Source organism: Aphelocoma coerulescens, chromosome 1 (assembly GCF_041296385.1).
Source record: "Aphelocoma coerulescens isolate FSJ_1873_10779 chromosome 1, UR_Acoe_1.0, whole genome shotgun sequence".
NCBI classification, from domain to species: domain Eukaryota; kingdom Metazoa; phylum Chordata; class Aves; order Passeriformes; family Corvidae; genus Aphelocoma; species Aphelocoma coerulescens.
In genome coordinates this window covers 75,211,507-75,238,628 of record NC_091013.1, presented here as the reverse complement: position 1 = coordinate 75,238,628, position 27,122 = coordinate 75,211,507, and the positions used below count along the sequence as shown (strand labels likewise).

General features: G+C 35.8%; 1 protein-coding gene across 5 annotated transcripts in view; it reads left to right on the top strand.

Moving 5' to 3' along the window:
* SGCG (sarcoglycan gamma) overlaps positions 1-27,122 on the top strand; it is a 109,858-nt gene that overhangs the window by 51,788 nt on the left and 30,948 nt on the right. For 3 of the 5 annotated variants that reach the window (XM_069013476.1, XM_069013486.1, XM_069013497.1), the window contains 3 exons: positions 1,973-2,170; positions 14,652-14,753; positions 18,973-19,060. In XM_069013476.1, the coding sequence (XP_068869577.1) occupies positions 1,976-2,170; positions 14,652-14,753; positions 18,973-19,060 (385 nt within the window). In that variant the 5' untranslated portion in view covers positions 1,973-1,975. The remainder of the gene's footprint in view (positions 1-1,972; positions 2,171-14,651; positions 14,754-18,972; positions 19,061-27,122) is intronic. The other 2 variants (XM_069013505.1, XM_069013516.1) reach the window with 1 other exon arrangement.

The following is a 27,122-nucleotide window of genomic DNA, read 5'->3' as shown; positions in this document are numbered from 1 at the left end:
AACCGTGTCTTGGCCAGAACCAGGACATAGTTGCACTACACATGGGCAAGAACTGCACAGCTTATTTCTCAAAGTGTATTTCTGGGTGTTACCAGATAAGAGGTACTGCATCCTGTTCTGTAGTTATGTGTTTAGAAGAAAACTGTGTGGAAGTCAGGGTAAAGGTTTGTCTAAGCATCTTCCGGAACCCTTTGTATGTATAATGTCCCAATGGCATGGCCGAGCACAGTAACAGAGATTTCAGATAAGGGGCAACTTCTGTGTGAGTAATATGGTTTACTATACAAGAATTAGGTAGAAAACAGAAAAAAAATTAGTATTGACTCATATATAAACAGTATTCTGTAACCAGTACTATGTGCTTGAGTAATTCACTGAACTGAAATGCATACTCTGATATTTTTAAACAAACATAGTTCATGTGGTGAATATTTAATAACATCTTGTAAATCTACAATGTTTTGCACTAATATTAAGGCAAGTCATTTCAGAGTCTATAATTCTTAAGGAATAAATTGTTATACTATTTTCAGCTATGAAAAGATTTACATACATAGTCTATGAGCAACTGAGACTGATAGCAGAAAAAAATAATAAATATAGTATTATACCATAATGTCTGTAACAAAATTAATCTTATTAACTGCTGATAATTTGGTCTAATTTTTGAATATAAATAAACAACAAATGAATTTTTTTTTTGTGGATGTGCAGAAATAAGATGACCACTGCATATATACAAAGGGATAATGCATGGACTTCTGTTCAGCTGTAAACTTATATTTCATTCTCTGTCTTGTTAGGAAGCTACAGGAACAAAAGATGACATCTTTCTAAGGATAAGGGTTAGAACTGAGAGCCACAATCGTGTTACAGACACAGGATGGCTCTGCAGGAAACTTGAACAGAGGCAAGGATGTCACTTGATCGTGTTTTGAAAGCTGTGTGAGCAGAGCATGGTGATCTCACTGATAGGAGGAAATTGAGAATTGAGAGCAGACCTCGTGTGAAACCTTTCTGAAGGCACTTTCATTTGGGAGCATCATACTGTAGGAAAGTGGACCAGTTTTTGGATGTGAGATGCCTGTGGACATACCTGGCTCATGGAAGCTTAAAATACCTTTTTTGTTTCTGACATCCATGATTGGATTGGGGGTTTTTTGCTTTATCTCAGTGTAAATGAGGCAGATTTTGGCCACTCTTATTCTTGATAAGTAGCTTCAGCTGCTGAGTTTTTATTATTTTGGCCAAAACTGTAAGCTTTAATGAATGGTTTGAAGTGTTGATGATAACTGTGCTGTGAAAGTGGAAGTTAGTGAATATTCTCATGTTTTAAGGAAGTGCAACCTTGTAAGATTCCTTTAAATTCAAACAATGCTTCTTTAAGAACTATAGTATAAAGTGAAGTTGTTTAAACCCAGTAGGCAATGTTTTTAATGCTGATATATCTTTAAATATGAATATCTGAGATGAATGGAGAAATCAGTATTTCCTGTACATCATAAAGAATAATTTCTTTTCTTTACATACATATTCTGAAGCCTAAAATATATTGGAAAATATATATATATATATATATATATATATATATATATATATTTTCCAACTGATATGCAGTTGTGAGCTGTAGATTATTATATGATCCCATGAAATATTTTATGATGGGCGAATTAGAATATTATGACAAATAGGAGGAAAGTGTTGCCATTCTTTATAGGATAAAATAAATTTAAGCCTCCTGAAAGCAGCAGTTAATGCAGTTCATATATTAAAACATCACGTTGCATGTATCAAAAACTAAGATGTAAGTTGAACAGGGCACGATGAAAATGTTTTCCAGGTAAAACTTCATAAGAGTTTCTGGTTTCTAGCTATTACAAATATATCTTCATCTTTTCCTTGGAGTTTTGTGTAAATATTGTCACTTAAATTAAGCAACTAAGCAGTTCCCTTTCTTTTTTCCTTTACATAGCAGATGGTACGTGAACAATACACGACAACAACACCAGGCACAAGCCTAGAGAGGCCGAAGAATGAATATATCTACAAAATTGGAATTTATGGCTGGAGAAAGCGTTGCCTCTACCTGTTTGTTCTCCTTCTGCTTATCATCCTAGTTGTGAATTTTTCTTTGACAATTTGGATTCTTAAAGTGATGTGGTTTTCCCCAGTAAGTGTCCTCTTTAATTTACATTCTTGTCTTCTCTTCCCTGCCTCACCACTTCACTTATTTTGTACGTACACCAGCTTCTCTGTAGGTAATGGATGGTTCTATTTTCTTTCTTCTCAATTGTGATTTGTACTTTGGTTGAAAGTATGTTAGAAAAATCTATCTTTGAACATACTTCCTCATATGTAATTTCTATATTGGCAATAATTTTTGGAAGACTGAGGTTGTTGATGCTTTACATTGCAGTGAATTCTAACTGTTCTATGAGAATGTATTTTACTGTTGTCTCATAGTCTCTGTTTGGCTGATATTTTTTAAGTTTTTGCTGTAATTTTATCTCATACAGAATTCCTTAGTTAAAATATTGCTGACCTTTGCTGTGGTTTTTTAGCTTCCTTCTCCTATTTATCAGCATCTAAAATTTAACAATTTATTTGCCCAATTAATTACAGCTCGGAGGTAATTATCACTACTTCATACTTGAGGCTAAGCAGCTAAATAATTCAGAAATAAATATAATAACTTTCCACTGTCATATATATTTTAATATTTATAATGTAATTTTGCATGTAGTAGATTAAAGGGTAAGTTTCAGAAGTCTGCAAGATACGATTTTAGTCAGAATGCAATAAAATGCATCAGTGAATATTTAAGCTAAGCTAATTTGCTCCTAACATGCAGTTGTGATACACAGATGATTTGAATAGACTTGTTACAAGAAAAACAATAATAATAAATTTCTACAGCTCTGCCCTGGCTACTGAAGAAAGTCTCTGTTATTAAACCTCTGTCACTAAGTGAAGACCACTTTATCTTATTATAAATATTTCTATACTTGCTAAAACGAAAGTATGTTAACTTTAAGTCCTACTTACTAATACAGTTCTTAGTGCTTGAATTCCCATGAAGGGTTTTCCCCCACGTAAATTCTTTACAGTACTGTTACTGTCATACAGATTACAGTGCTGAACATCTTAGATCACATAATTTTTCTCTTATGGAAGATGTGCTTTTAGTGCGTGCATGTCATAAATTACAGAGAACATGAGAAACTTGTAATTGTTTTCTGTGTGGCTCAGGGTTCTATTTTTAAGGAGTTTTAAAAATTACTTTATGTTGGTTTGATTTCTATGTATGAGCCTGGGCATTTCTTTTCTGATACCAGTGAGGACTTAAAAAAAAATAGCATTATTCTACTTCTAGGAATGCCAATCTCCTCATAGTTGCCTGTGAGGTAGGCACCAAATGCCGTGATCTGCGGAGGGACAGTGTCCTTCTGCTTTTGCAACAAGAGCAGTGGAGTAACAGCTGTAGCAAAGCATTCTTTCACAGAGTGGGCTATGAATGCCTTGATTACAAGGAATTTCCTAATTCTGTGTTAAAGAATCTGTATGCCTGACACACCCAATTGGGTAGTGGCTTAACCGTAATGCCTTCATTAATTTGGGATAATTTTAGGGAAATACTGCAATTCAGCTAAATATCAACTGTAAATACACTTGTGCAAAGTGCACATGTATGTCACAATCCTCACAAAAGTACATGTGACATTGTTAAGAATGGAGAACGTTTTTTACTGGGTATTGTTTTAATAGACTACATCTCTCGAGACAAGAAGTAACTCTGAGGACTACCAGAAATACCACCCAGAGAATCACAAGAGGAGCACTGATAGCCACTGAGTGTAAAAAAGATTTTTACTGCATGTTCAAAGTCTAGAAGTATAATTGGAAGCATCACAGTCCTTTCCTGTGTCCAAGGAAACACCAGCTGTGAAGAATTTGTCAGAATTTGCAGAATTTGACAGAAATTGCCAATACTACCATAAAACCCTCTTCCTGATGCAGCTAAGCATTTATGGCTCCAAGTTTTTTGTTACTGTTTGAAAAGCGAGGTATCAATATAGTCAGAATTAGATTTTTAGGATTCTTGAGTTCCAAGCTTGACAAATATTTGCTGTTTAGGAAATGAGTTGATTCATGTATATCGCACTTATTAAGCATTCCCATGATTGGGAAGAGTTTAAAAGTAATTGTGAAATATTATCCTATGCAATCATCAGTTATTTGGCAAATATTAATCTGTCAACTGTGATAACACTTATATTTATTAATTATGTTTTAGGTCTATTGTGTAGAGACTATAGGACTTATTATGCTTGATAGTCACAATAAATATTGTCTTTTTAGCTAATACTTTAAAAACATTTGGTCCTAGTTTTAAAAAAATACATTAAGATCACTCTTAACAATATCACTCTTAACAATATTGAAATATTGATAGCTAATAAGATATTAACAGCTTTTTTCCTCTGTAAAATAATACAAAAAACGAGTTGTATCCTCACTAAGGTTGATAAACATATTTAGAAAAAAATGCAACAAACATTTTTAAATACATTTTTTATAGTGGAGTCTTGAAGAGAGTTTATGCTCAAAGAAAACTTTAAACATACCATGACTGCAGTATGTAATTTTATTAGGAAAACAGTTTTTCAGTAATAGGGGCGTTGGTGCTTTAGTGGTTGATCGACATGGTTCTATAGCACAGCCCGTTCATAAGCCCACTCAGAGCTGACAAACTTGTTATTTAGACATCAAAGTTTGTTTTGTTGTATAAAAAGTGTTCTCTTTTTCTATAAAGCATCCCTGACTCTTTCATTAAGTAATAACTTGCAGTATACAAAAATCACATGCTATGTCTATTCAGAGATCCAGATTAAAATAATAATGAAATTATGAACAGAGCCTGAAGAAGCTCTGGCATTGAATTAATCCATGCACAGATGTCCTGCCTTAACCCCCATAAAACCAGACAGTGTGATAAATACCAGCAAAGAAGCTAAGCTGATAAAGGAGAACATGAACCAGACGTAGATACACTGCAGGATGAATAGATTTTGACCTCCTTGTGAGAATTTGGAATGATGAAAGACAGAAACTTTTCTAAGCTCTATTGTTTGAGAGGCTTTCAGCATTAAATGTAGATGGCTAAATTGAACAGAATTTCATTGTTTCATTTCATTTCATTTCATAAAAGCTAGACTAAAAGAGAACAACCTGAACAGAGAAGATATTCCTGTTCTCATGCTGCCCCAATTAAAAAACATACGAGCATCTCCAAATAGTGCACATTAATTCACAGGTATCAGATGTGTCTCATTCATTTTTTCTCTCTTGGAGTTCAGAGGGACAGGGTCTCAAGTTTTTTTGTGGGGATGAGTGAAGAAACCTGTGAATTCATTATATTCAGCTGTTTCAGAGAAGCCATTCAAATAATTATGCCTTGAGCTTGGTGGATAAGGTGAAATAGAGTAATTTAAAAACTAGCATTATTTTTGCACGAAAATCAGTTTGAAAAAAGGTTGGTTTTTTCCCCCTGGATGACATATCACCTTTTGCATATAATGGAAATTTCAGATTCTGTTTTTAACATAATGAGGCTTTTTGAGCACTAAAGGGGACTGCTAATTTTAAGAGTTTAGAAACTAAGAATCTTAAGGGATTTAGGGCTGCAAGGATGTTAGATGTCCTGTGGACAATTCTGAAGGATGCAGTAGGTCTGAAAGAGGGGAACTTCAATGTCTCTGATATCTGTTGAAAAACTTGCATGGCAGGATAGAAGCAATGAAGATTTCTAGAGGGTGTCAGCAATAACTTCTGGATAGGACAATTAAAGGTGGCACACAGCTGGATCTGCTACTCAAAGGATCCCATGGAAGCCAGATCTGAAGAGTAAAGTTACCCCGAAAAGCTTGATCAAGTTTAAGGACTGTATTCCTCCAAATGTAGGAATGATCAGTCCTGATACTCAGGAAGATAAATATCCTGGCTTAGCTAGGCAGGTTACTTGTGATGGATCTTCAATGCAAAAAGCAGTATAGAAGAGTTGGAAGCAGACACAGGCTACAAAGAAGAAATTTGGAAATGTTGTCTGGGCCAGGAAATGTGTCAGGCTTTCTGTGTCAGGAGTGCCAAAGCTCAGCTTCAGTTAAGAATTACAAAGGGCAAATGGCAGCAAGATGGTCTGCATCCATTGGTGCAGAGAGAACTGATTCTCTTGCAGAGCCACCCTCTGCAATGTTTGAAAGGTTTTGGAGACTGGGCAGATCCTCGATGACTGGGGGAATGTAAGTATTGCACTTGTCTTTAAAAAAAGAGGCCGTGGGTTTACCAAGGGTGAATGATGCCTGACCAATCTGATTACCATTTTATGATGAAATGTCTGGAATTACAGATGTTGGGAGGACACAAAATAGCATTTGCCTTGACTTTAGCAAGGTTTTGACTCCCTCTCAAAATATTCCTGTACCCTAGTTAGAACATTACAGCCATGAGGAGTGGACAAAGGGGTAAGTATAAAAAAATTAACTGCCTGGGTAGTCGGGCTCGGAAGGTAGATGCTAATGTGTTGTGGTCTGCATGGAGGGCAGTAGTAAGCATTGCAGTTGTCTTGTCCTGGGTCTTGTCCTTTTCAAAAACTTTATCAACGACTTGGAAGAGGTGACAGAATGCTTGCACACTAAATTAGCAGGTTATACCAGTTTGGGGGTACCCATTCAATCCTTCCAAGGCTCAGGCTGGAGGTCATGCTAGCCCTAGTCCAGGATTGTCATGCTAGTGCTCTAAAAGTCAGGTGTGAAAAATGTGCCTGATCAGATGATTACCATTCCTGATGCTCTAGCAAATCTTCAGAAACCCCTCATTAATTCAGTTATTGTGTTATTTGGGTTCTGCTTACATTACCATAACACCAGGAAGAGTTGTGTGCCAAAGATTATTTCTAACTTTTTTAGCCTCTGATTGAGAAACCCATGTTTTCCATGGATTTTAGTGGATGCCCCAGCTATTGTGGTCTCTTGGAATAAGAAAGGAAATTGCACTGTATTTCATATTGATATGGACAGATAGTAATGCAACTACAGTGTTCACCAGAATAACTAGTTGGCTTTCTTCAGTGTGGAGTTTCCTCTAACAAAAATTTTAAGCACAGTGTAAGAGGAGTACACAGGTCTTTATAGTTTTAGATGCACTGTTAGTCAAACATAATTCAAATCTGCGCTCAATCTCAAGTTCTCCTACCATCTGTATCAAGTTCTCCTGCCATCCATATCAAACCTTACTTGGGTTTGAGTCTAACAAGAAGAAAGTCAAGTTGTAATACTAAGCCTTAGAATAACCCCTGAGTCACCTTATCATGACAAGGAGTAACTTGCTCTGTGGAGGGCCAAGCACACAATGTCCAGTCCAACAATGCATATCCTAAGCACGGTTATTCCTAAGAACAGGACAAATATTCAGCCTGCACCTCATCTGGACATAGAGACAAAGGCAATGAGAACTGGGAGTGTTTCTGTTCATTTAAGGTAGACTGTGGGCTTTTAGTTTCTCTGTTATGCACATAAATTTCTGGCACTGGAATAAATAGGGTGATTGCCACAGTTATACAAAAACATACAGGGTTTTCCAAATATTGGCAGGTGTTTTCTTCTTTTGGCTTACTTTTAATTAGTGAGTACTCTACCTGCGTAGCCGTTCCCAGAAACTTTTATCACAGACATAACACCTTTCTAAACTTTTAGGGTTCTCATTAAAATCAATATTGACAAAGTAATAAAAATTCTTTTTAAATTATTTTTTGAAGTTTTCTGTAAGGCAATAGTAATTTGTTGGTAGTTCATTTAATAAGACGTTGAAAAGCAAACTATAGATAATCTTACTATATATTCATATTAGTTGACTGATAATGATACTGATCTAAATCTATAAATGCTACATGTATTTTGAAATTAAAAAAACTGATTTTGTAATAAAGTACTTGTGTAAACAACTATTTAAGCACTTGATAAATTCAGGCACTGAAGATGGAAGGAATTACTTAAGGAAATATAAAAATATGAAACTAGGAGTGTGATGAATTGAGAAAGCAAAATTTTAACTGTAAATCAGGTAACACTTTCTGACAGCGAGACTTAGTAGACTGTGTAATAGGATGTCTTATTAAATTGGAGATGCTCAGTCATTTGGAACACCTAAAACTAGACCAGGCAACGATGAAAATGTACAGTAAAGAACACTTACAGCAGGAGTTCTTCTTCACTAAAGATGTACATTAGTGGACTTGTACAGCCTTTCTGTGCATTTTGTGATAGACAGTGGGTGCTCCATAGAGTTAGTTGCCATTTTGAGAAGGTTGCATTACCTTAATACTCAAATGAAATAAATTACTTAATTTTTCAGAAATTCTCATCCAAATTTTCATGTCAGAACATGAACATTCCATAGTTTCTATTCTGAATAATCCTCAACAGCTGTATTTTGCTACTTTTGTATTAAGCTAAATACAACTTGCCTCCAATCAGGCTACAGTCATTCCCGTTGTCTCTATCAGACAGTGAATATTTAAAGATTTTATCCAAAGAGTAATAGTTGAATGGAAAGATATTGAGATACTGCAGAAGCTGTTGCCAAAGAAAGTAAGACTTTTTAGTAGTGATACATATTTTCATATAAATATAATGTATTTTCTTAAAGCATTTGGTTAATCTGAATTATATTATGAATCAAATCATGTATGTTAAATGGTGTGGAGGAACACTTGTTTAAAGTGTACTGTTGGAATAATTTATGATATTGATCAAGAGTTCCAAAAACTCTGAGTAGTGAGATTAGAGTGTACGTGCAAGTTTAAGATTTAAGAAAATCCTTTTGACAACCTTTACAAATCAAAGGAAACTATTTAATTCGATTTCTTTAGGTAAGTTGCATAATTACAAATGTTAATATAATAAAATTATTTACCCAACTTATAAAAACTTAATTCCTGAATAAATACATGTAGCAGTGGGAGTAGCAGTCTTTTTTTCTAACACAGAAGATGTAATGCCAAATGTAATGGTGTTTTTAAATATCTTTGCAGATATTTAAATTATTTAATTAAATTATTTATTTATTTATTTATTTGTTATTAAATTATTTATTATTTATTTAATTATTTGATACAGAACCAAAGACAGAATTTGGTCCTTGCTGAAAAAGGAAATGAAGCTAGAACTGAATCTGTTTTAAGAATATATTTTTTCCTCTTGAGTAACACCTGTTTTAATTAATACTTTAAGTAAGGAAGTTTGTTATTCTGTATATCAGAACAAAGATAAAAGAGGATCTGAAAATATCTTGAAAGTATGCATTTTAAATATGAATCCTATTTTATGAAAGAAATGTTATAAAAATAGGCAAACATCAGTGGTTTGATAATTTGCATAATTCATAGCTGTTTTCTTACAAATCTGTTGAATTCAAAGTGGCCATCTACTTTTCTAAATCATGAAATATTAGCTACCCACTTTTTAGTCTTGTCTGCAAATGGTGTTTTAGTTTGTATCCAGCCTTAAGCCAGGTGAGATTTAACTTCTATACCAGGAGTGCTTGCTGTTGCCAAGGGCTCTGATTTGACAAATGTCTTTCAGTGAAATGACTCCACTGTCATCTAAGCAGATGAGTCAGATAACCTCTGTCTGAGCCCAGCAAATAGAGTCCTCGCAACTGAAAATGAGATGAGGCATCAGCAATGTTATTATACCAAGCACGTACTTAGCTCCAAAATTGATATTGTAAGTCAAACAGAGAGTTTCATCAGATTCATTACCAATCCTGTTTTGCTGATTGCTCTTTAACAATCTCTACCCACAGTCCTATTATCTCAATGAAACAGTACACTCTTGTTTGCAAAGCAAGTTCTCTAAATAGTGTTTGCTACAAGAAGTACTGCAGTGCAAGCTGGATCTACAAAGCCATTAATTGAACTAGCTTTGGGGCACAACAAGCAGTGTCTTGGCCTGAACTTGCCAAGGTCTTTCCCTGAACTGGCCTAGAAGGTGGATGTAAAGATCCTACAAGAAAGAAAAGGATTTAACTGGATGGAAATGCTGCATCCTCTCTGTTCTGAAGTTAATATCATTAGCAGTTTCATTCAGCCACTACAGCGTGTGTGGACTTTTAATATATGGAGAAGTTGAATATTCAGGGTGCAGATACTGCAAGTCAAACATGCTTTTAACTCCTGAGCCAAAAGCTACTTGATTTGAATTGAATGTGTGTTAAAACTAACGTTTGAAGCAACTTTGAGAGTTTTATTGGTGTAACTAACCATGTCAATATATGGGTCGGCCTGTCTTTCCAGTATTTGGTCTCTCCCCAAAAGGAGAAAATATGCATTTTCCCGTGCTGCTGTTAGCTGATACACAGACCAGAAGTTCAATTTCTCTTATTCAGAGAAGTCTGAGGACTGCATTTGAGTCTAATGCTGAGAAGGTGCAGAAACAGTGATGATGTGATGTGATATGGTATGATATATGATATGATGAGTGGTTGACCAAATATAGTGAGCCCACGTGTGTATCAGTTTCAGTGTTGGTAGGAAAGTACAAGCTAAAGTTATGGCTTGAATTTAGGTGACTAGACATACTCATTGTAAACTGAATGTTCCCCATGCCTCATGCTCATTTCTAAGGGCCACATGCCTACAGAATCAGTCCTGCAATGTCATATTATTGGGAGATAAATCCCAAATAAATCATCTGATGCTCCTTTGGTTCCATATGCCATAGGCAGCATAAGCTCAGCTACCTGAAAGCAAGTCACTGTGAGTGATAGAGCCCTAGAGCTACTTCTGCTTGTTTTCCACTCCTAGTCATCTAGAATCTGTGTTTAGAGTCCAAGAGAATGATAACACATCCAAGATGGTCCTCCCATCCAGATACTCCACAACACAGTGCTTCTTACCTAGGATTCTGCAGTGGTGGCTACTCATTTCAGCTGGTTTGGAATATCCCTGTGTAGATAATTCACTGAGAAGCTAGATGTCAAATGTCTTTTAGACTAGGACATCTCAATCAAGGAGTCTTTTGATGAGCTTTTATGAGGATTCAGAGATGGAATTTTTTTTGTAGAAGGCCTTGTCTCTGTTTCTTCAAGCACTTACCTGCTTGGGAGCATTTTCAAATGATGAAAAAATGCTTCTACTGCAATTGAAGACATCCTGTTGCTCCAGTTAGAATCAGTCAAGCAGTTCTGAAATGAAAACTGGTCACACCTTTGTGAACCCTAAAGCTAAGCTGCATCTTTGGTGCATAAGGGTTTGGCAGCTGCCAGCAGTTTCCATGCAAGTCAACTCCTTGCAGCAATAAAACCTGGTTGCTGTCTACAGAGATGCCATTTCATCCTTGCCTTCTGTACAGTTGCGTCCCTGCCTCGCCGAGGGCTTTGAGTAATTACAAAATGTGAGTCTCAGCTATATCTGTATGTGCAACAATGTGTTACAGCTCAGGGCCAGCAAATGCAAGCAGTGACAGTCACCAGCATCAGGATAACCAGAATCCAGAGTTGCCATACATCTCCTGTGTTTAATGAAGCACTCTTTTTACCCCCACCCTAAGCAATAGCTTGTTGTATAACTGCATCAAAGTCCACACCTAACTGATACTTGGTCCCTTTCCTCAAGTCAATAGAAATATTTTTATTCAATTATTTGAATAGGAACAGAATCAAATCCCTGAAACAGAAAGCATCAAGTTTGTTCATCACTGAGGAAGTTGCAATACTCAGTAAATAGTAATTGGTAGCGTAAGAAGTCGAGTGGTTTTTGAGAGAACATTATGTGTATTATGCCCTGCCTTTTGATGGAACTTAGCATTGGATATCAGGGCATTAGGGTAGTTGTTTATTCTAAATCTCTTTCTTTTATATTCCATGTATATTCCATATTCCATTTGCCAGTTATAAAAGGGGCTTAATAGAATTCCACTATCTCACAATACTGCATAACTCAGTACTTTTACAATCTTAAGATGCTCAAATATTTTGGTACTAAGAACATAATAATTGTTTACAGTCACAAAGGTAATAGAAGTGAGAATCATTATATGAAATCCACATTTTTATTGTTTGCATGCATTTTACAAAGTTTATGTTAGTCCTCACAGATAGTCATTTATGCACATAACCCAAATCTAAATTTCTCTGGGTTTGCACTTCCCAAGTGGTCAATGAGAGTGGGTAATGAGGCAGTTAGGCAAATATGTGAGAATGTGAGCTTTGTGTCAATGCTTAAATTAAATATCTGATGAAGAAAATAGGGCATACTGGAGGACATACTTGCACAAAGTAATCCTCAGTGATATGACTGGATTTACTGAAAAAATAAGAACTTCTAGATAAGTTAAAACTGCTGAGTTTTGTCGTACGACATATTATTCTTTATGTCAAAGCCATTTCTTTGTCTATATAGCATTTTCACAATAATCATTGCTGGGAAACCTGAATCGACTAGAAAGAGTGTGCTGAGTAAATTGCATAATTTTTTTCCACATAAATTCTTTTTTTTTCTTCTTTTTTTTTCTTCTTTTTTTTTCTCTGTACTAAAAATTTCTTCCTGCCAAAGGCAGGACAGAGATTTCCACCCAGGAGTTTGTTAATTTTCCCCAGTCTGCTTCAGAGCAAGAATTAATTGCTTCTTCTTGCTTTGCTTTCCTAAATTTCAAATTTGTCAATGTCATTTTTTTGTACTTATTCTATAATATACTGCTTATTTAGTTCTTTATATTCCATAAAAATATGCAAACTCTGTTTAAACCTGATAGCTAATATAACCTACTTTCACCTGATGGGAAAAGGCATGAGGTCAGAGCAAATAACCAAACTCTAAATTTGGTTAATAAAAGAGGAGATACTTTTTGGTGATATTTCTCTAGAATATCCTGATATTTCACATCATACTTTTCAAAAGTGTTTGTCTTAAAACCTGTGTGTCTTTATAACACTGGAGTGTTGCAGGTTAGAAAAAGTTGTCCATAGTGTTCACTAGAAAGACATATTTCTGAATCAGTCAGTGCTGGCTAGGAATTGTCATTATAAAAGCTCGTCATAGGTATTGTTTTAGTTTTGTCTTATGGGATGTATCAGTATATACTGGGTACTTTTTAAAAGCTTTGCAATGATCTAGAATTTGGAAACTGTATCTGTTTCCACTGAGAGAAGTCAGTACATTATATATTTCAAAACAGTAAAATATTTGGCACTGAAAAACCCTGATTCCATAAATAGCTGTTCTAAAAGCCTCTTTCCTGAAGCAAATCTTGCTGAGGAAGAATCGTAGTTGTACTCTGCAGTGGAGTGAATGAATATTCCTTAACTTATGGAATTTAAGCAAAACTTGTTTCTCTCCTTGTCTCCTTTCAGGCCTGCTAAAAAAATAGCTATGATTTTCCATTGAAGGCTGGTTTGATATGTTACTTAGCATTACATGTATACATATATAATCTGATTAGTCAGAACATATATTTGAAAGCAATTACCATCTCTTCAATTATAACTTTTATCAGCGCTAAGCATAATTCATTAGATGAACAATTTATTGGTGTATAATCAGTGGCCTGTTGTGTATCTTTTCTGCTTACATGGAGAACAACCTGAAAACTATTTGGAGTGGAAATTTTTTGGGGGGTTTATTGGTTTTTATTTAGCCCTTCCACCTCCTCCATGTAGTTTGCAGCAGTTGTCCTGAAATATTTACACGTGGCTAAGCTGGAAGACTGGTATTTTTGGTTTGGGGGGTTTTTTCTGCAAGTTTTCTGTCACTCTTTATGTCAGGGGAGAGGGTGAATCCTTTACAAATTAGCTCAATACCTGTGAAATACCCTGCTGCTGAAGCCTGCAAGCCTTCAGATGTACTTACTGAAGTAATTCCTCACTCATTTTTCAATTCTAAATTCTATGATAATGATGAAAGAAAGTAAAAAGAAAGAAAGAAGATATCAGCTGGAAGGAATAATTGGGCTAAAAGCAGGAGGGAATGATGAAGAAAGGATGAGGAAATTAAAAAAACTTAGAAGCAGGTGATAGAAAAAAGGTAATGATGAGATATAGAGCTTGACCTACAATTAGAGGAGAAGAAAACTAAACCAATTAATTAAAACCTAATTTAAAAGAAGTAATTGCTGAAAATGGAAGCAAATAAAAATCCTTCTTTGCCTGTTCTGTAGGCTTATATTACTGATAGAATGAACCCTGAGATGTTAATATAAGGTCTGTTTTATGTGAGTACTCGTATGTAAGAATTTATTGTTCATTACATTTTTAGAATGCAAGTAAAAAAGCGATTTCAGCACAGCCAAGACAAATGCACTTCTTTTTAATTTAATGCCTGTAATACTGTATTTCCACTCCACTCCCCACCGCCCCCCTCCCCAAAAAAAAAAAAACAATCCAAGCAACAAGGTTAATAATTTTATGAAACTTGCAATTTCTCACAGAAAACTACTGGAAAAATAAGGAATTCTCAAAATTTTAAATGCATTACTATTTGTATATTTATCAGTAAACTCAAGGCAGGCAGCTCTGAAAATGTTCAATTCATGAAAAGAACACAAAATAAATACAGCAACTATAATAAAATGTGCATAATTCTCACATCTCCTCCTCAGACTGGAATGGGACACCTGCGTGTTACAAAGGAAGGCCTTCGACTGGAAGGGGAATCTGAATTCTTATTCCCTCTTTATGCCAAAGAAATCCATTCGAGAGTGGTAAGTGGATAATCTTTCAATAATGCTAAATAAAATTAATGCACTTCTGAATAATTGAACCTAAGCAAAGTCCGGGCATCTGTCATGGAACCGTAAAGATAGATGGGTGTTAGTATATCAGTATACACACATATTTGTGTGCACTTTACAAGGTCAGTGTTATGATGCTTTATCAGAATTAACATTTATGTCTTAGGCATGTGATAAGCAGCTCAAACAGGAATTATAAATGTTATCATATATAATTCATGCTAAAACTTTAAGAGTGTATAGAAAGCTTTTCATTATTTTTACTGAGATTATTTTTCAATATAGTCTGCCCTGGGAAACTGCTTGTTTGGTTTATTCATGCACTACAGAATAGTTTCAATATCTCTAAAATTAGAGGATCCCAATGGAAAAGTTATGATTTCTCTAAAATATATTGTTATTGTTTTGTTACTTCAAGGACAGTGCAATATATGGTATGTTTATATATTTATGTATATAATATCTACAAGTCTAAATGGAAGGACTTAGTGTTTAATCTAGTTTACCTAGACAGAAAAGATTGTTGTTGTTACTACTAGTGAGGTAAAAAAGGAATACCATACTTGGTAAAATATTCATCAAAATTATTAACTTTAAAATGCCCCTGGGAATGGGAATGGTATGGAAGTAGTGGGTTTAGAAAAAGGAAGAGAGAATCTGATTTGGATTTTAATTATCCAGAGGAACTCTGAAACTTATTCCAGTGATTTTTTATAGAGAGATATCTGCTTCTGGCCAATAAAAGAAATATTTTTCAGAACTATTGTCCATAGTCTTAACATCTCACAAAATAAAGTTTTATGTTTTGTAAACATTATCATCAACGAGAAGAAATAGCCAGCTGTGAGACTTTTCTGAACCTAGGGAAAAAGTTAGTGGTTTATTGCTGTAGCAAGAGAAAATATAAGTAAATTTATCAGAATGATGTTAACATGCTTGATTACTAAAATTTAAGCAATGCCAACATATTTTACTTATATTAAGCTTTTCTTTTTCTCTCTTTCTGCAACAAGTATTTCCAGTTTCGGGAACAGCTCTTAATTAAGACAGTGAAATTCCATTACTATAGCTGTACTTTCGTTTAGTTTCTTATGCTGTATTCTTTTCTGCCTCACAGGCAGTGGGAAAACTATTTATGTGCTTAGATGTATTTCCCCTGAGGTTGTTTATCCAGTAAGACATGTAACTTTTTAAGACCGGCACAGCTAATACTAAAGAACTCCCTCTGCTCCTGATGATCATTATGCAGTGTTAAGATACCATTTGTGCTCTCTTAATATTCTTTTCAGCTCTTAATACATTTAGTACAATATAGGAAAAAGAGGTGTGGCAGCATCTAATATAAGCTTAGCTGTCTAATGACCCGTCATGATCATTAGTTGCATGCATTAATTAGAGCCTTCAGGCTACTGCTTCTCTCTGCCTACTGACAATTCATCAGAGGTTTTTTGTTTGTATCTTTGCTTTTTTAAATATTTGAACTCTCTAAAGGCTTAATTGCCTGTAGCTCGATCTCCTGAGTTGTCATTTATGTGTTTGTTCTCATAATGTTACTTATTTGTTATGCTTTCTTTTTCTAAGTTTGTCTTGGAGAACTGGGCCTCTCCCAGCTATCGAAGCAGCTTTCTCCCTTGCCTTAATAGTTTTCTCCTTGCAGTCTCCTAACAGATTTTCTCACCTAATGAGGTCTCCAAAGTGCTAAGAAATATGTAGCAGAAAATCTACTTACGGTGCATTGTCTCTCTGGAGCCTATTGCAAGTTTATGCCTTCATTATGAGTCCAACACAGAGCTGTGGGCAAGACCATTGCATCTTTGCTAATACATTTTCATGGAAAGATAAAAGATAAGCATTTTAAAATATGTTACTAGATTTTATTTAGTCTAAACCACGTATGTGGCAGCAGCAGATCTAGAGTACAGTTTATTCACACTTTCATTTGATATCACAAATTACTAACTTATTTTTTAAATCAACCAATGGCAATCAAATAAATGTAATAAGGATGCCCAGATTTGGGACATTGGGGGCATTTAGCACATTTACTTAAATGTACTATATTTGCCCAATCCCCAGTCTTTGTTGACCTTCCTGTACCACTTCATACTAACTTACTACCATTAATGTTCATTCTAATGCATGGCTTACTTTTTTCCTAAGACTTTTCATTATTTGTGTTAATTCTGTGAGCTTTCATATTTTCCTGATAAAATTTACAAAACAAGATTCCTTTATTTTGCTCACTTAATGACTTCGTTTGAGATAGCCTCTCTACCTACTTGTAAGATACCATTTGTTGTCTTTAAAAAAAAAGTGTAAGTTTGACTCCAAACTGTGTGTTGCTTCTATGTATTTTACTACTTTTTAATCAGGTTGCAGTGGTTTGAGGTTCTGTTACTAAATAAGTGTTTTGTAGTAAAATTCATCATGTGAAAAGTGTTTAAAATTCCCAGGTTATCTCATACTCTAAGCATTAAATTGAGATGAGAACGTGCCTTGGGGTTATTTTCAGGGGTTAGTCCTTCCAGGTACTGTATAGTCTCTGTCAAGTCCAGAAAAAGTACCAGAAGCCATAGCTGTGAGAGAGACTGATCTTTTAACAATATTCCAGTAGTTAGAAACTCACTTATTTATCTAGGAATGAGTATCTCCACTGAGGTCACAAGCAGGTGGCTTGCTAATACCCTCTTAATATCATGTATTCCCTGATACTTTGGCAACTGAGATCTGCTTAGGCACTTCTTATCACTTACTAAGTTCTTGTCCTTTAGACACAAAGTATGCTTTAGTATGAAAGCACTTGTACTGCAAAAAACTTCCTCCCCTTTTTTTAAGTCTGCCAGTGTATTTACAGTTTGCTGATGCAAATGAGCATGGTAAGATTTTGTGTCCCCAGATAATTTTCTGATACTTAATGTCAAGTAAAGACAGTGGCCACTATGATACCCCTGAAAATCAGCCACATTTAAAGACAATTCAGGTGGTAAGTTAAGTAAAAACATTAGAAAAAACCACTCTGCCTTCCTCACAAATTTTTAGGACACTTCCAAATGCCCCCTTCCAGGTCTCTTGCCATTCATTACCAGATTCATTACTGTCTGTATATGTGGTCTGATGGAGCACAGTGAGCAGCTGGGTCTATCAACACATTTTCCCTTCAAGACAGGGAGTAGCTTGTGGAGGGTCCAATGGGCCTGAAGTACAGAGTTCAATGCAGGTCTGGAAATAAGTAATGGAAATGGTGCATCACTGGGGAGGAGGTCGACAAGCACAACAAGAAGCCATGAGTTAACACAATGGGATGTTTTGGTGTTGGTGAAGTAATTCCATGCAGGCTGCAGTCTAAAAATAACATGAAATTTTGAATTGCCTGTTGTAGCTAGTCTGGATTGTGGTGAGGTGTGATTGGGATGAACAAAGATACCAATTACACCTGCTTGGCATGCCCTGAAGTAGCACAGAATGGTGGGTAGGCATGAGGCTCTGATTGCTCAGCAAATATCCCAGCTCAAGTGATGATTCAGGGATGTGGACAAGCAGGTGCTGCTTGTCCATTCCACTGATACACTTCTTTCTGTCATCCTTCAGAACAGCAGGCTGGGAGACAATTTGATTTAGACTAACATACTTATTTGTACTGTCATCTGTTAAAGTCAGCATTGATCTATCAGCCTGCCACTTTCTCCATCACTCACTGTTGCAGTTTCCTTGCCAGGAGAGTCAGTGCCAAGTGCCAAAATTAAGCCACAGACTGCGAGGACCATTGGGGAAGCAGAATGCACATGCATGTTTCTCACCAAGTTAATACAACAGTACGAATTCTCAAAGTGGAGTGCTCACACTCAATTAAATGACTCTCTTCTAGGAGTCTCAGTTATGTATTTGAAGATAGTAAATCTAGTACTAAAGCATTTTTTCCAAAAGATAAAATGTTAGCATCCATGTTCACTGGTCCAGTGGCACTGATTTTGTTCACCTGAAGTATTCCCTATAATTATTTTTCTTATTATAAATCTGATGTAGTAATCAGAATCATCTGCCCACATTATTTGATGACATCTGCGGATAGTTTTGTAGCTGCAAAGATCTTTCAGTGACTGAATTGATACCAACAATAGACTAAATTTTGAAAATTGTCATAGTTCTAATTGTCCTGCCTAACATACTTTTTTTTCCCTCCATACTTCAGGACTCATCACTGCTTCTCCAGTCTACTCACAATGTGACTGTGAATGCTCGCAATTCAAACGGAGAAGTCACAGGCAGATTAAATGTGGGTAAGTCTGAGGGAGTATTCCTTGTCCACTGTTTTGGAAACATTGTAATGAATATTTGAGAATATAAAGCACTAAACACATGATTATTTATTACTGTTATAGTCATATTTGAGTAGTCCAGCTGCCACTTGGTAAATAGCAGTAGTGTATTTTCAATTTCTCAGTTAAGCATTAATTCTTTAAATATTTGAAGCATTTCTTTATTGCAGAGGTATGCAAGAATGGTCTCTGCAGAAGTTACCCTTTTTCCTTATGTAAATATCTATCAGTATTTTTCTTGTGTAAATATCTATTGGTAGTTGCAAATCAGTTTCTGAGAAAGTGCAACAGGAAAACATGGCTAGAGTCTCTCTTTATTTCCTAGTATTCCGGAGACTAATACATTTAAGCAGACATCCTTTAAAAATTCAAGTTCAAAACTCGGACATTTGTATCTTTTACTATCTATGGTGGCAGTAAAATACATTGGTTTACTCACTGAAATCAATACATCTAGACAGATGTAAGTGAGAGATCTTGGCAGCAAGAACAAGCAGACCCTACTCTTTAATCATATTTTTAAAGCAAGAATGGCAACAACATGTGTCAGCTACAACAGAATTTTTCTTAGCCTTGTTATTATTTTTCAACTTTATTTGACTCTGGAGAAAAATGTAACAATTTATTAACTCATTTCTTCTAAGATTCTCAGGCAGCAAAGCATAAATTCCTGCTTATTTAACTTCAGACTGACCTGATATGTTTAAGTCGGTTACTTAATTAGGACCCAGCTGAGCACTGATGAGCAACTTTTCCATGCTGTTGAGAGTACGTAACTTCTGTGACAATTCCTGTTTGAAGAGTTACCATTTCAATTCATAGAACGTTTTGCAAGCTTCAGTGTTTCCAAACAAACTGTTTTAAACAAAAGGAAAAAAAAATTATAAAGGAGCCTCCTATTCCCCTTAAAAATGTACAGTTATACAATTAATCACAATTTAACCTTTAAATGTTTTCAAATTCCTTTTTTTTAATTCAGTCGATCATAAAGATCTGAATGACTTGTCTTAAGAAAATGCCCCTAAATATTTATCAAAACCTGGCACTCATATCTCATTTTGATCATAATCAAGAGTATGAAATGTATAGCTTCATATTATTAGTAAAGTTATTAAATCAGTTTGCAGCAATTAACAGTTCAGTGACCATATGACCAAATACAAACACATCCATGGTTAAAATTTCTGTGACATGTGCTAATGATTTCTGTCTGCTGAGTACTGTTTGTGGTGGCCCATCATGGGGTCACATGTGTACCAGCACGGTAGTCATGTGCCCATCCTGTCTGCTGAACTCAATTCGGTCACTGTATTTTAACATACCCACGATGCACTTAGGAGACCTTGTCCCAGTGCAAATAAGGCAAGCAGGAAACATGAGATACCTTTGTCAGGTGGAAGGCAAATTGTTTATCTGGCAATGTTTCTCCATGAACAGTTAGGAAACTTTGTTGGGGAAAGAAATGTCAGCACTTCAGAGTGGTATAGATCATTGGGCATTCAGCCTTCAGCAGATGCAATGTAACTGAGGCCCATAAATGAGCAGTCTGAGATACTCACCCATAGTGTATCTTTCCTGTTAACAAAGAGAACTTCAGTGCTGCAAACAGTGAGTTTTACTGAAAGAAACCAGCAGTGACTGGGGGGACAGTCTGTTAGAGTAAATACACAGCTTGGCATTTTCAGCCGTTGTCCTTAGCCAGTCATAAAACGCATGCATGTAAGTTGATGGTCCTTTATAAGGAGTGTGACAAAGAGGTGTGTGGCTTATTTACTTTATATGCACTAGCCTTTGCTAAAGAGTTAGTATCTTCCACAATTGACAACATGCTGGAATTATGTCTTAAAACTCTAGACATCTTATAAATAGGACGAGTTGCAGCTGTGAAGGGGCTGTATAGATAAGCTTGGAATTGTTCCATAGATGAGAATATAACGTAGCATCTCTCATAAGATTGTAACAAAAATACCTTTTAACTCACAGAAATTGTGATTCAAATGATCTGTTAAAATAATGTAGTAAGTTACTAAGAATGATTTGAATACCCAGTCTTCAACATAAGTAATTTACAAGAGAGATATGAAACAAATCTTTACTTGAGGATTTTCTGTGAAATTCCCCATATGAAGATAACAGGCACATATTATGCATTCCCTTATGAATCACTGATATACTGAAAAGACATAAAATGTGAGCAACTTCCAACATGATCGTTCTTGCTCTTACTTCTCCGTGCCCCTCAGTTCATCCGCATGAAATACCTCTTGCAGGAGTTGTCTGGACATTGTAGTCATTTTAAAGCAAAATACTGTAGATGTTGAGTTTTGTACTGTGATCCATAGTTACACTGCTTCCAGAAGCATCACTAAATGCAAATATTTTAAAATCAGCTTGCCAAGAAAAGAATACTTTCAAAATAATAAGGATCATAATTTAAAAAAAAAAAAAAATCATGTTCTTTATTCTTTTTTTACTTCAGTGTCCCTCTGGATGACAAAAATACCTATTTTGCTTGAATTACTTTATACAAATAAACAGACAAGAAGAAAATGGCATGGCAAAAAAGGAAATAAGACCTTTATTTAAAGGAAGTGATTACTTTGGTAATATTTCTAGGAGAAATGGGACTTCAAAGGGCGTTGACTAACAGACAGCAAGGAAGGAATCTAAGCAAGACATAGTTCTGGGAATGTACAGGCTTGATAGTCATGGGGAATTAAGAAAGTTGTGGAGAGAGTTGCTTATAGGCAAGGCAAGGATGTCTACAGAACAGGTGGTAACTATTTTCATTAGAATAGCTCCTCTCTTTAAAATCATGAATAAGATTCAGGTGTCATTGTTATGGCTTATCAACTTTCAAAACTGAAATATCTAGAACTTTCTTTGGTAATCCAAGAAAGCTGCTCATTATCATCTCCAAGGCTGCTGTTCTTAACCACTTCAAAGCCTTATTCAATCCTAGAATAAAATAGCAATGCAGCTCTTTCATTTGTATCCTGAGCTATAATAAATCAACTTAGTGCAAAAAACTTGTCAAACTTTTTCAATAATGATAAATTATTATTTCAATAAATATTTTATGTATAAAAGAAACATATAGTCAATTATCAGATGCTTAAGAGCAACATTGGTAACAAACAGTAAATGATGATTTACCTAAGTAAACGTAGGCTTCTATGTACAGCTTATCAGCAGATGAAAATAATCCAGTCAGCTTTTGCAGTTGTGTTCCAGTCATGGATAATAAGTGAATGAAGAGCAGCATGTTTCCAACTGTCACTGCTGAAAAGTAGGACTAGATTTTTAAGATATCTGTCTTTCAAGGATCATGTAAGGAGATTTCAACCTACAGAAGACCCTAAATTCTCCTTGTAATAGGACTTTTTTAGGAGAAAATTTTTTAAAAATTGAAAAACTTTAAAAAAAAAAAAATTAGGTTTACAGAGTCATGAAAGGTCTTTGAGAACAGATTCCAGTAGAATGGATTGCTGATCCTCCTCCTAGTTCAGTCATTTACACCAAGGAATAGTAACACCAGTAGCTTCAGGTCAGGGGTTCAGTTTAAAGTGTTTAAATCTTGAAGGAATTTATTTAGATAGCTGGATTATGAAGCTATTCTGCATTGTTAAGCATGAAATCAGCTTCACTCAGAAAGCATGGGAATATGGTGAAAGACAAAATGGTTTATGCAGTGTGGAAATGGAATTACAGTCAAAATTCTGCTTAGAGACTATTTTCATGTCTGTAACATTAATCTGAACAGTTGGTACAGTGAGAGTATTTGTGCTATCCCACCCCTCTTTTTTCAGACTGGATCAACATTCTGAGGAAACAGATCACTGTCAGTACCTCATATATTGCTTTAGCAGTAATAATTGCCATTTAGAAAACTACTGCTTTCCAAAGTCAAATCATGGACGGCTTTCTTATCTGCGTTTTCAAGTGATGGTATTTTTTCATCAGAGGCATAAGGGGAAGAAAATAGTGCTAAGGAAACATGATGACTCTAAGAAGGGTTTGATCTTGTTTTCACAGAGAAAACCCTGAAGCCAGTTTCATAAACTTAGTGACATTGTAAAATCATTTAGCTTTTCCTTCTTTATTTTTCCCAGAAGTCTTTCATTAAAAACCCCACTTTTGTCCAAATAACTTCTTTCTTATCTTTAAGATAAAAGGCAGAACATATTTCTTGAAGATCTTTGTCTGCAAGAAGATGATTATTTATTTGCACAACTTTAATTGCTGTCCCGCTGGGTTATAAGAAAGGAAGATACAACATAGGAGCAATTACTAGAAAGATAAATCCGAAAATTCATTGAAGTATTTTTGAGGTGATTAAATCTTCCTATGATCAAGAATTTACAGTATTTATTCCAAGGGGATTAAAGTAAGAGTGTTACTTCCTAAAGTATAGTAATTTTAGCAATCAGTGAATCTGATCATATCAAGACATACATGCTAGCTTTATTCAAAAGAAAAATTTAGATAGGTTTAGATAGGTTAGATAGGCAAGATTTAGAGAATGACAGGTAGCTGCTAAAACATCCTACAGACTTTTTAACCAATACTCTTTTTTAAGAGAATATGCATTAAATGCATATGCTTTTAGTCCTTTGTGAGACCATTATGTATTTCAATGTATATCACGTTGAAAAGAATTAGAACAAATAGCATAAAACAGGAAGAAATATTCAAGATACATTTAAATGAGAGCTAGCTAAGCATATCAAACTGCAGTTTAATATTTAGACACAAATGAAAAGTATCCTCTTCTGAAAAGAAATAGCAGTGATGGTCTATGCACCATGTAGAATAGGGTGCTTACCACAGCAAGATATGCACACCCTGTCCCCCAATATGATAATTTTTATGAAGAAATACATGATAATGTTTCTAGACAGGCTGCCTTAAGCCAGAATTAAAACATCCTCTGGGAGTTAATCAAATAGTTATTGTGAGGGTAGAGGGGCACTGTAACAGGGTGCCCAGAGAAATTGTAGCTGCTTCATTGCTGGAAATGTTCTAGACCAGAATGGATGGAGCTTTGAGAAACCTGGTCTAGTGGAAGGTGCCCCTGCCCATTTCAGAGGTTGAAACTAGGCATTCTTTAATGTCCCTTCCAACCCAAACCAGTCTATGATTCTATGATAAGGTGTATTGCCAGCCTGTTAAATATGACAGCATCACATTAAGGGGAAATTTACCCTGGCCCAGGGGATATGAATCCTATGCTGTCACTTTTCTTCTCACTGAGTCTAAATGAGAACATAAGTCTACAGAGTTTGGCTCTGAAAAATAAAACCACTAATGTTTGGGAAACCATTTTTTTATTTGGAAAATAACCATTTGGGGGATACCTGTCTCTCATCAGAGAGCAATTACTCATCTTAGTAGCTTCATTGTCTCTTTATTCCAATGGGAGAAAATAATTCAAAATAAGTGAAAAAGGGGGAATTATTAAAGATTTTATAACCTACTCAGCTTTCACAGTTTCAGTAATTGCAATCCCAAATATATTTTGGTTTCAATGGTACAGTAATCATTAACGTAAGTAATTGGATGGTAATTAGAAGACAATAACTAATGCTAAAGGTGAGGATGGTTCCTGCACCAAAAATATTGAATTATTGGCATTGGTTGATGCTGGATGAATTTGTAAAGGTTAGCTTAAAGTAGCTGACATGTATTGTGACTATAATCTAAGATAGAATTCAGATAATTAAGTACATCTAAAATCCTAGTGACTTCAAATACAACAGTACTTTGGAATCCTGATGGCAGCTACTGCCCAAAAAAGGAGCTACACCCCTGTCTTTGTGCAGCAGGTCTGCTGAAGATGCCCCCAATCCTGATGGACTACTTGAACTTGTACCTGCAGCGTAGCCTTGTGGCAGTGAGCACTAGCAGCACACTGGGCTGTGTCATCCCACACCCGGGAGGCTGTGGCTGGAATACTGTGGAGCCCTCTCTGCTGTGACAGAGCTGTGAGCCAGCGGAGGAGGCGCCCATAGGGAGCTGTTCAGATGGTCAGGGAGTGGAAGCACATGAAGTATGAGTCTGAAGAGGTTGTATTTGTTTAACCTGCAAGAAAAGAAAGCTTAAGGAGAGCTTCTAACTTATACCTGATACTAGGAGGGCTAGAGACAAAATAAGTCATAGAATCATTAAGGTTGAAAAAGACCTTGAAGGTCAAGTCCAACCTTTGACCGAATACCACCATGCCAACTAAAGCATATCACAGAGTGCCACATCTACTCATTTTCTGAACACTTCTGAACCCACTTCCCTGGGTACCCTGTTCCAATGCTAAACCACTATTTTAGTGGAGAAATCTTTCCTAATATTAAACCTGAACCTCCCTTGGTGCAACTTGAGGCCATTTCCCCTTGTCCTATCACTAGCATGAATCCAGACTCGAGGTGCACAGCAAGAGGGCAAAAGGCAATGGTCATAGGATGCAGAGAGGCAAAATGCAACCGGATAGAAGGGGTGGGGGAGAATTACCACTGTTAGAATGGTTAACCATGGGAACAGATTGCTCAGGGAGGCTGTTAAATCCCCTTCCTCAGAGGTATTAAAATTACACTTGGACAAGACCCTGAGCACCTTTATCTAACTTCCAACCAAGCTGAGCCTGATGTGGTTAGGAGGTAGGACTTCAGAGGTAACCTCTGGCTTGCATTCTTCTGTGATTCCATCTTGCCCAGTCTTCAGCTGACATGTTGGAAGGGCTCACATTGCTTACAGACCCTGTGTCAGAATTTCTGGTCTGATTTGGAAATCCTAGATGCTCTGGGACATCTAAAATAAGCTGAAGGCTAGGCGGAGAACACGAAAGAATGTATAATGGTACTAGACAGTGCTGTTGTGAACTGAGTCATGCCCCATCTGTTCAGCTGATCCTCTCACACTGTCCTCTGCCCAGATCCAGTAGGTATGCTTAGAATACTGCTGAAACACAGTGCAGGAGTTGACCTCATGAAAGTACACTCATGGCTTTCTTTTTTTAAAAAAAAAGAGAAGGGGAAGAAGAATATCCATTATACAGATGATAAAGTAGTTACAGTTTTCGCTTAGGAATGAGAGACTCAGATCAGCTATCCTCTCTGCATACAGGGTTTCAAATTATCATGCCTCATCTCCTTTAGTATTTTCCTTTTCACCTTATCTGTCTGAGGACTGTGTGTTTCACCTTTTCCTGTTGGAAGTTATTCATCATGCAACGAAATCTGGATTCGTTAAGCCTGTGAGAAAAGGGGACACCATAGCCTTTTTGTCAAGTCACTGTGAGAAACACAATCTCCTGTTCCTGCTATGGTTTCTACATGCAATAATGCACTGTACAGTGGAATATTTCATGGGTTTATTGCTTCTTTATTTAAATAGAGTATTTTATAAGACTAATGCCTAGATGGATGAAGACATTGAGTTAGGTAAGTCAGTCTGAGAGTGGAAATTACTGTCACCTAAATACCTAGCACTGGTTGGGTTGCCACTGTCTGTATGATCAGTGTCTGCAACCATCTTTCAGAACCAATTTTTTAAGATCTCTAGATTTGTGTTCGATCACAGATGACAACAAAGTATAAGCAGTGGTGAAAGTAAAGCACTCTTACTTTGATCTGAGGGGACATCATTGTTTCATCCATTGCATAAAAGGAGAACTGAGAGAAAAAGAGGAAACAGGAGCAGCAAGTGTTCTATTCATGTATTAGTGTTGTTCAAAGTTATGAGAGAGGTATGATATGGACATAAAACGTGTATATGCAATGTGCTGCCTATTCTCTGTAGTAATTCCTTTGCTCTATTGAAATACCATACCATTCCATATGAAAATATGACTAATTTTATATTTCTGAAAGTAATGACTTTACATTTATTGGTATTGTATTCTATCTCTCTTGGAATGAGAACTGAATCTGTAGGAGTATTGCATTTTTAATACACTTTTAATGAGATCTTATTTTAAGTAAGGTGCTTTAGCTTAATAAAAATTAACTAAAAAAGGAAATTGCATAGGAAT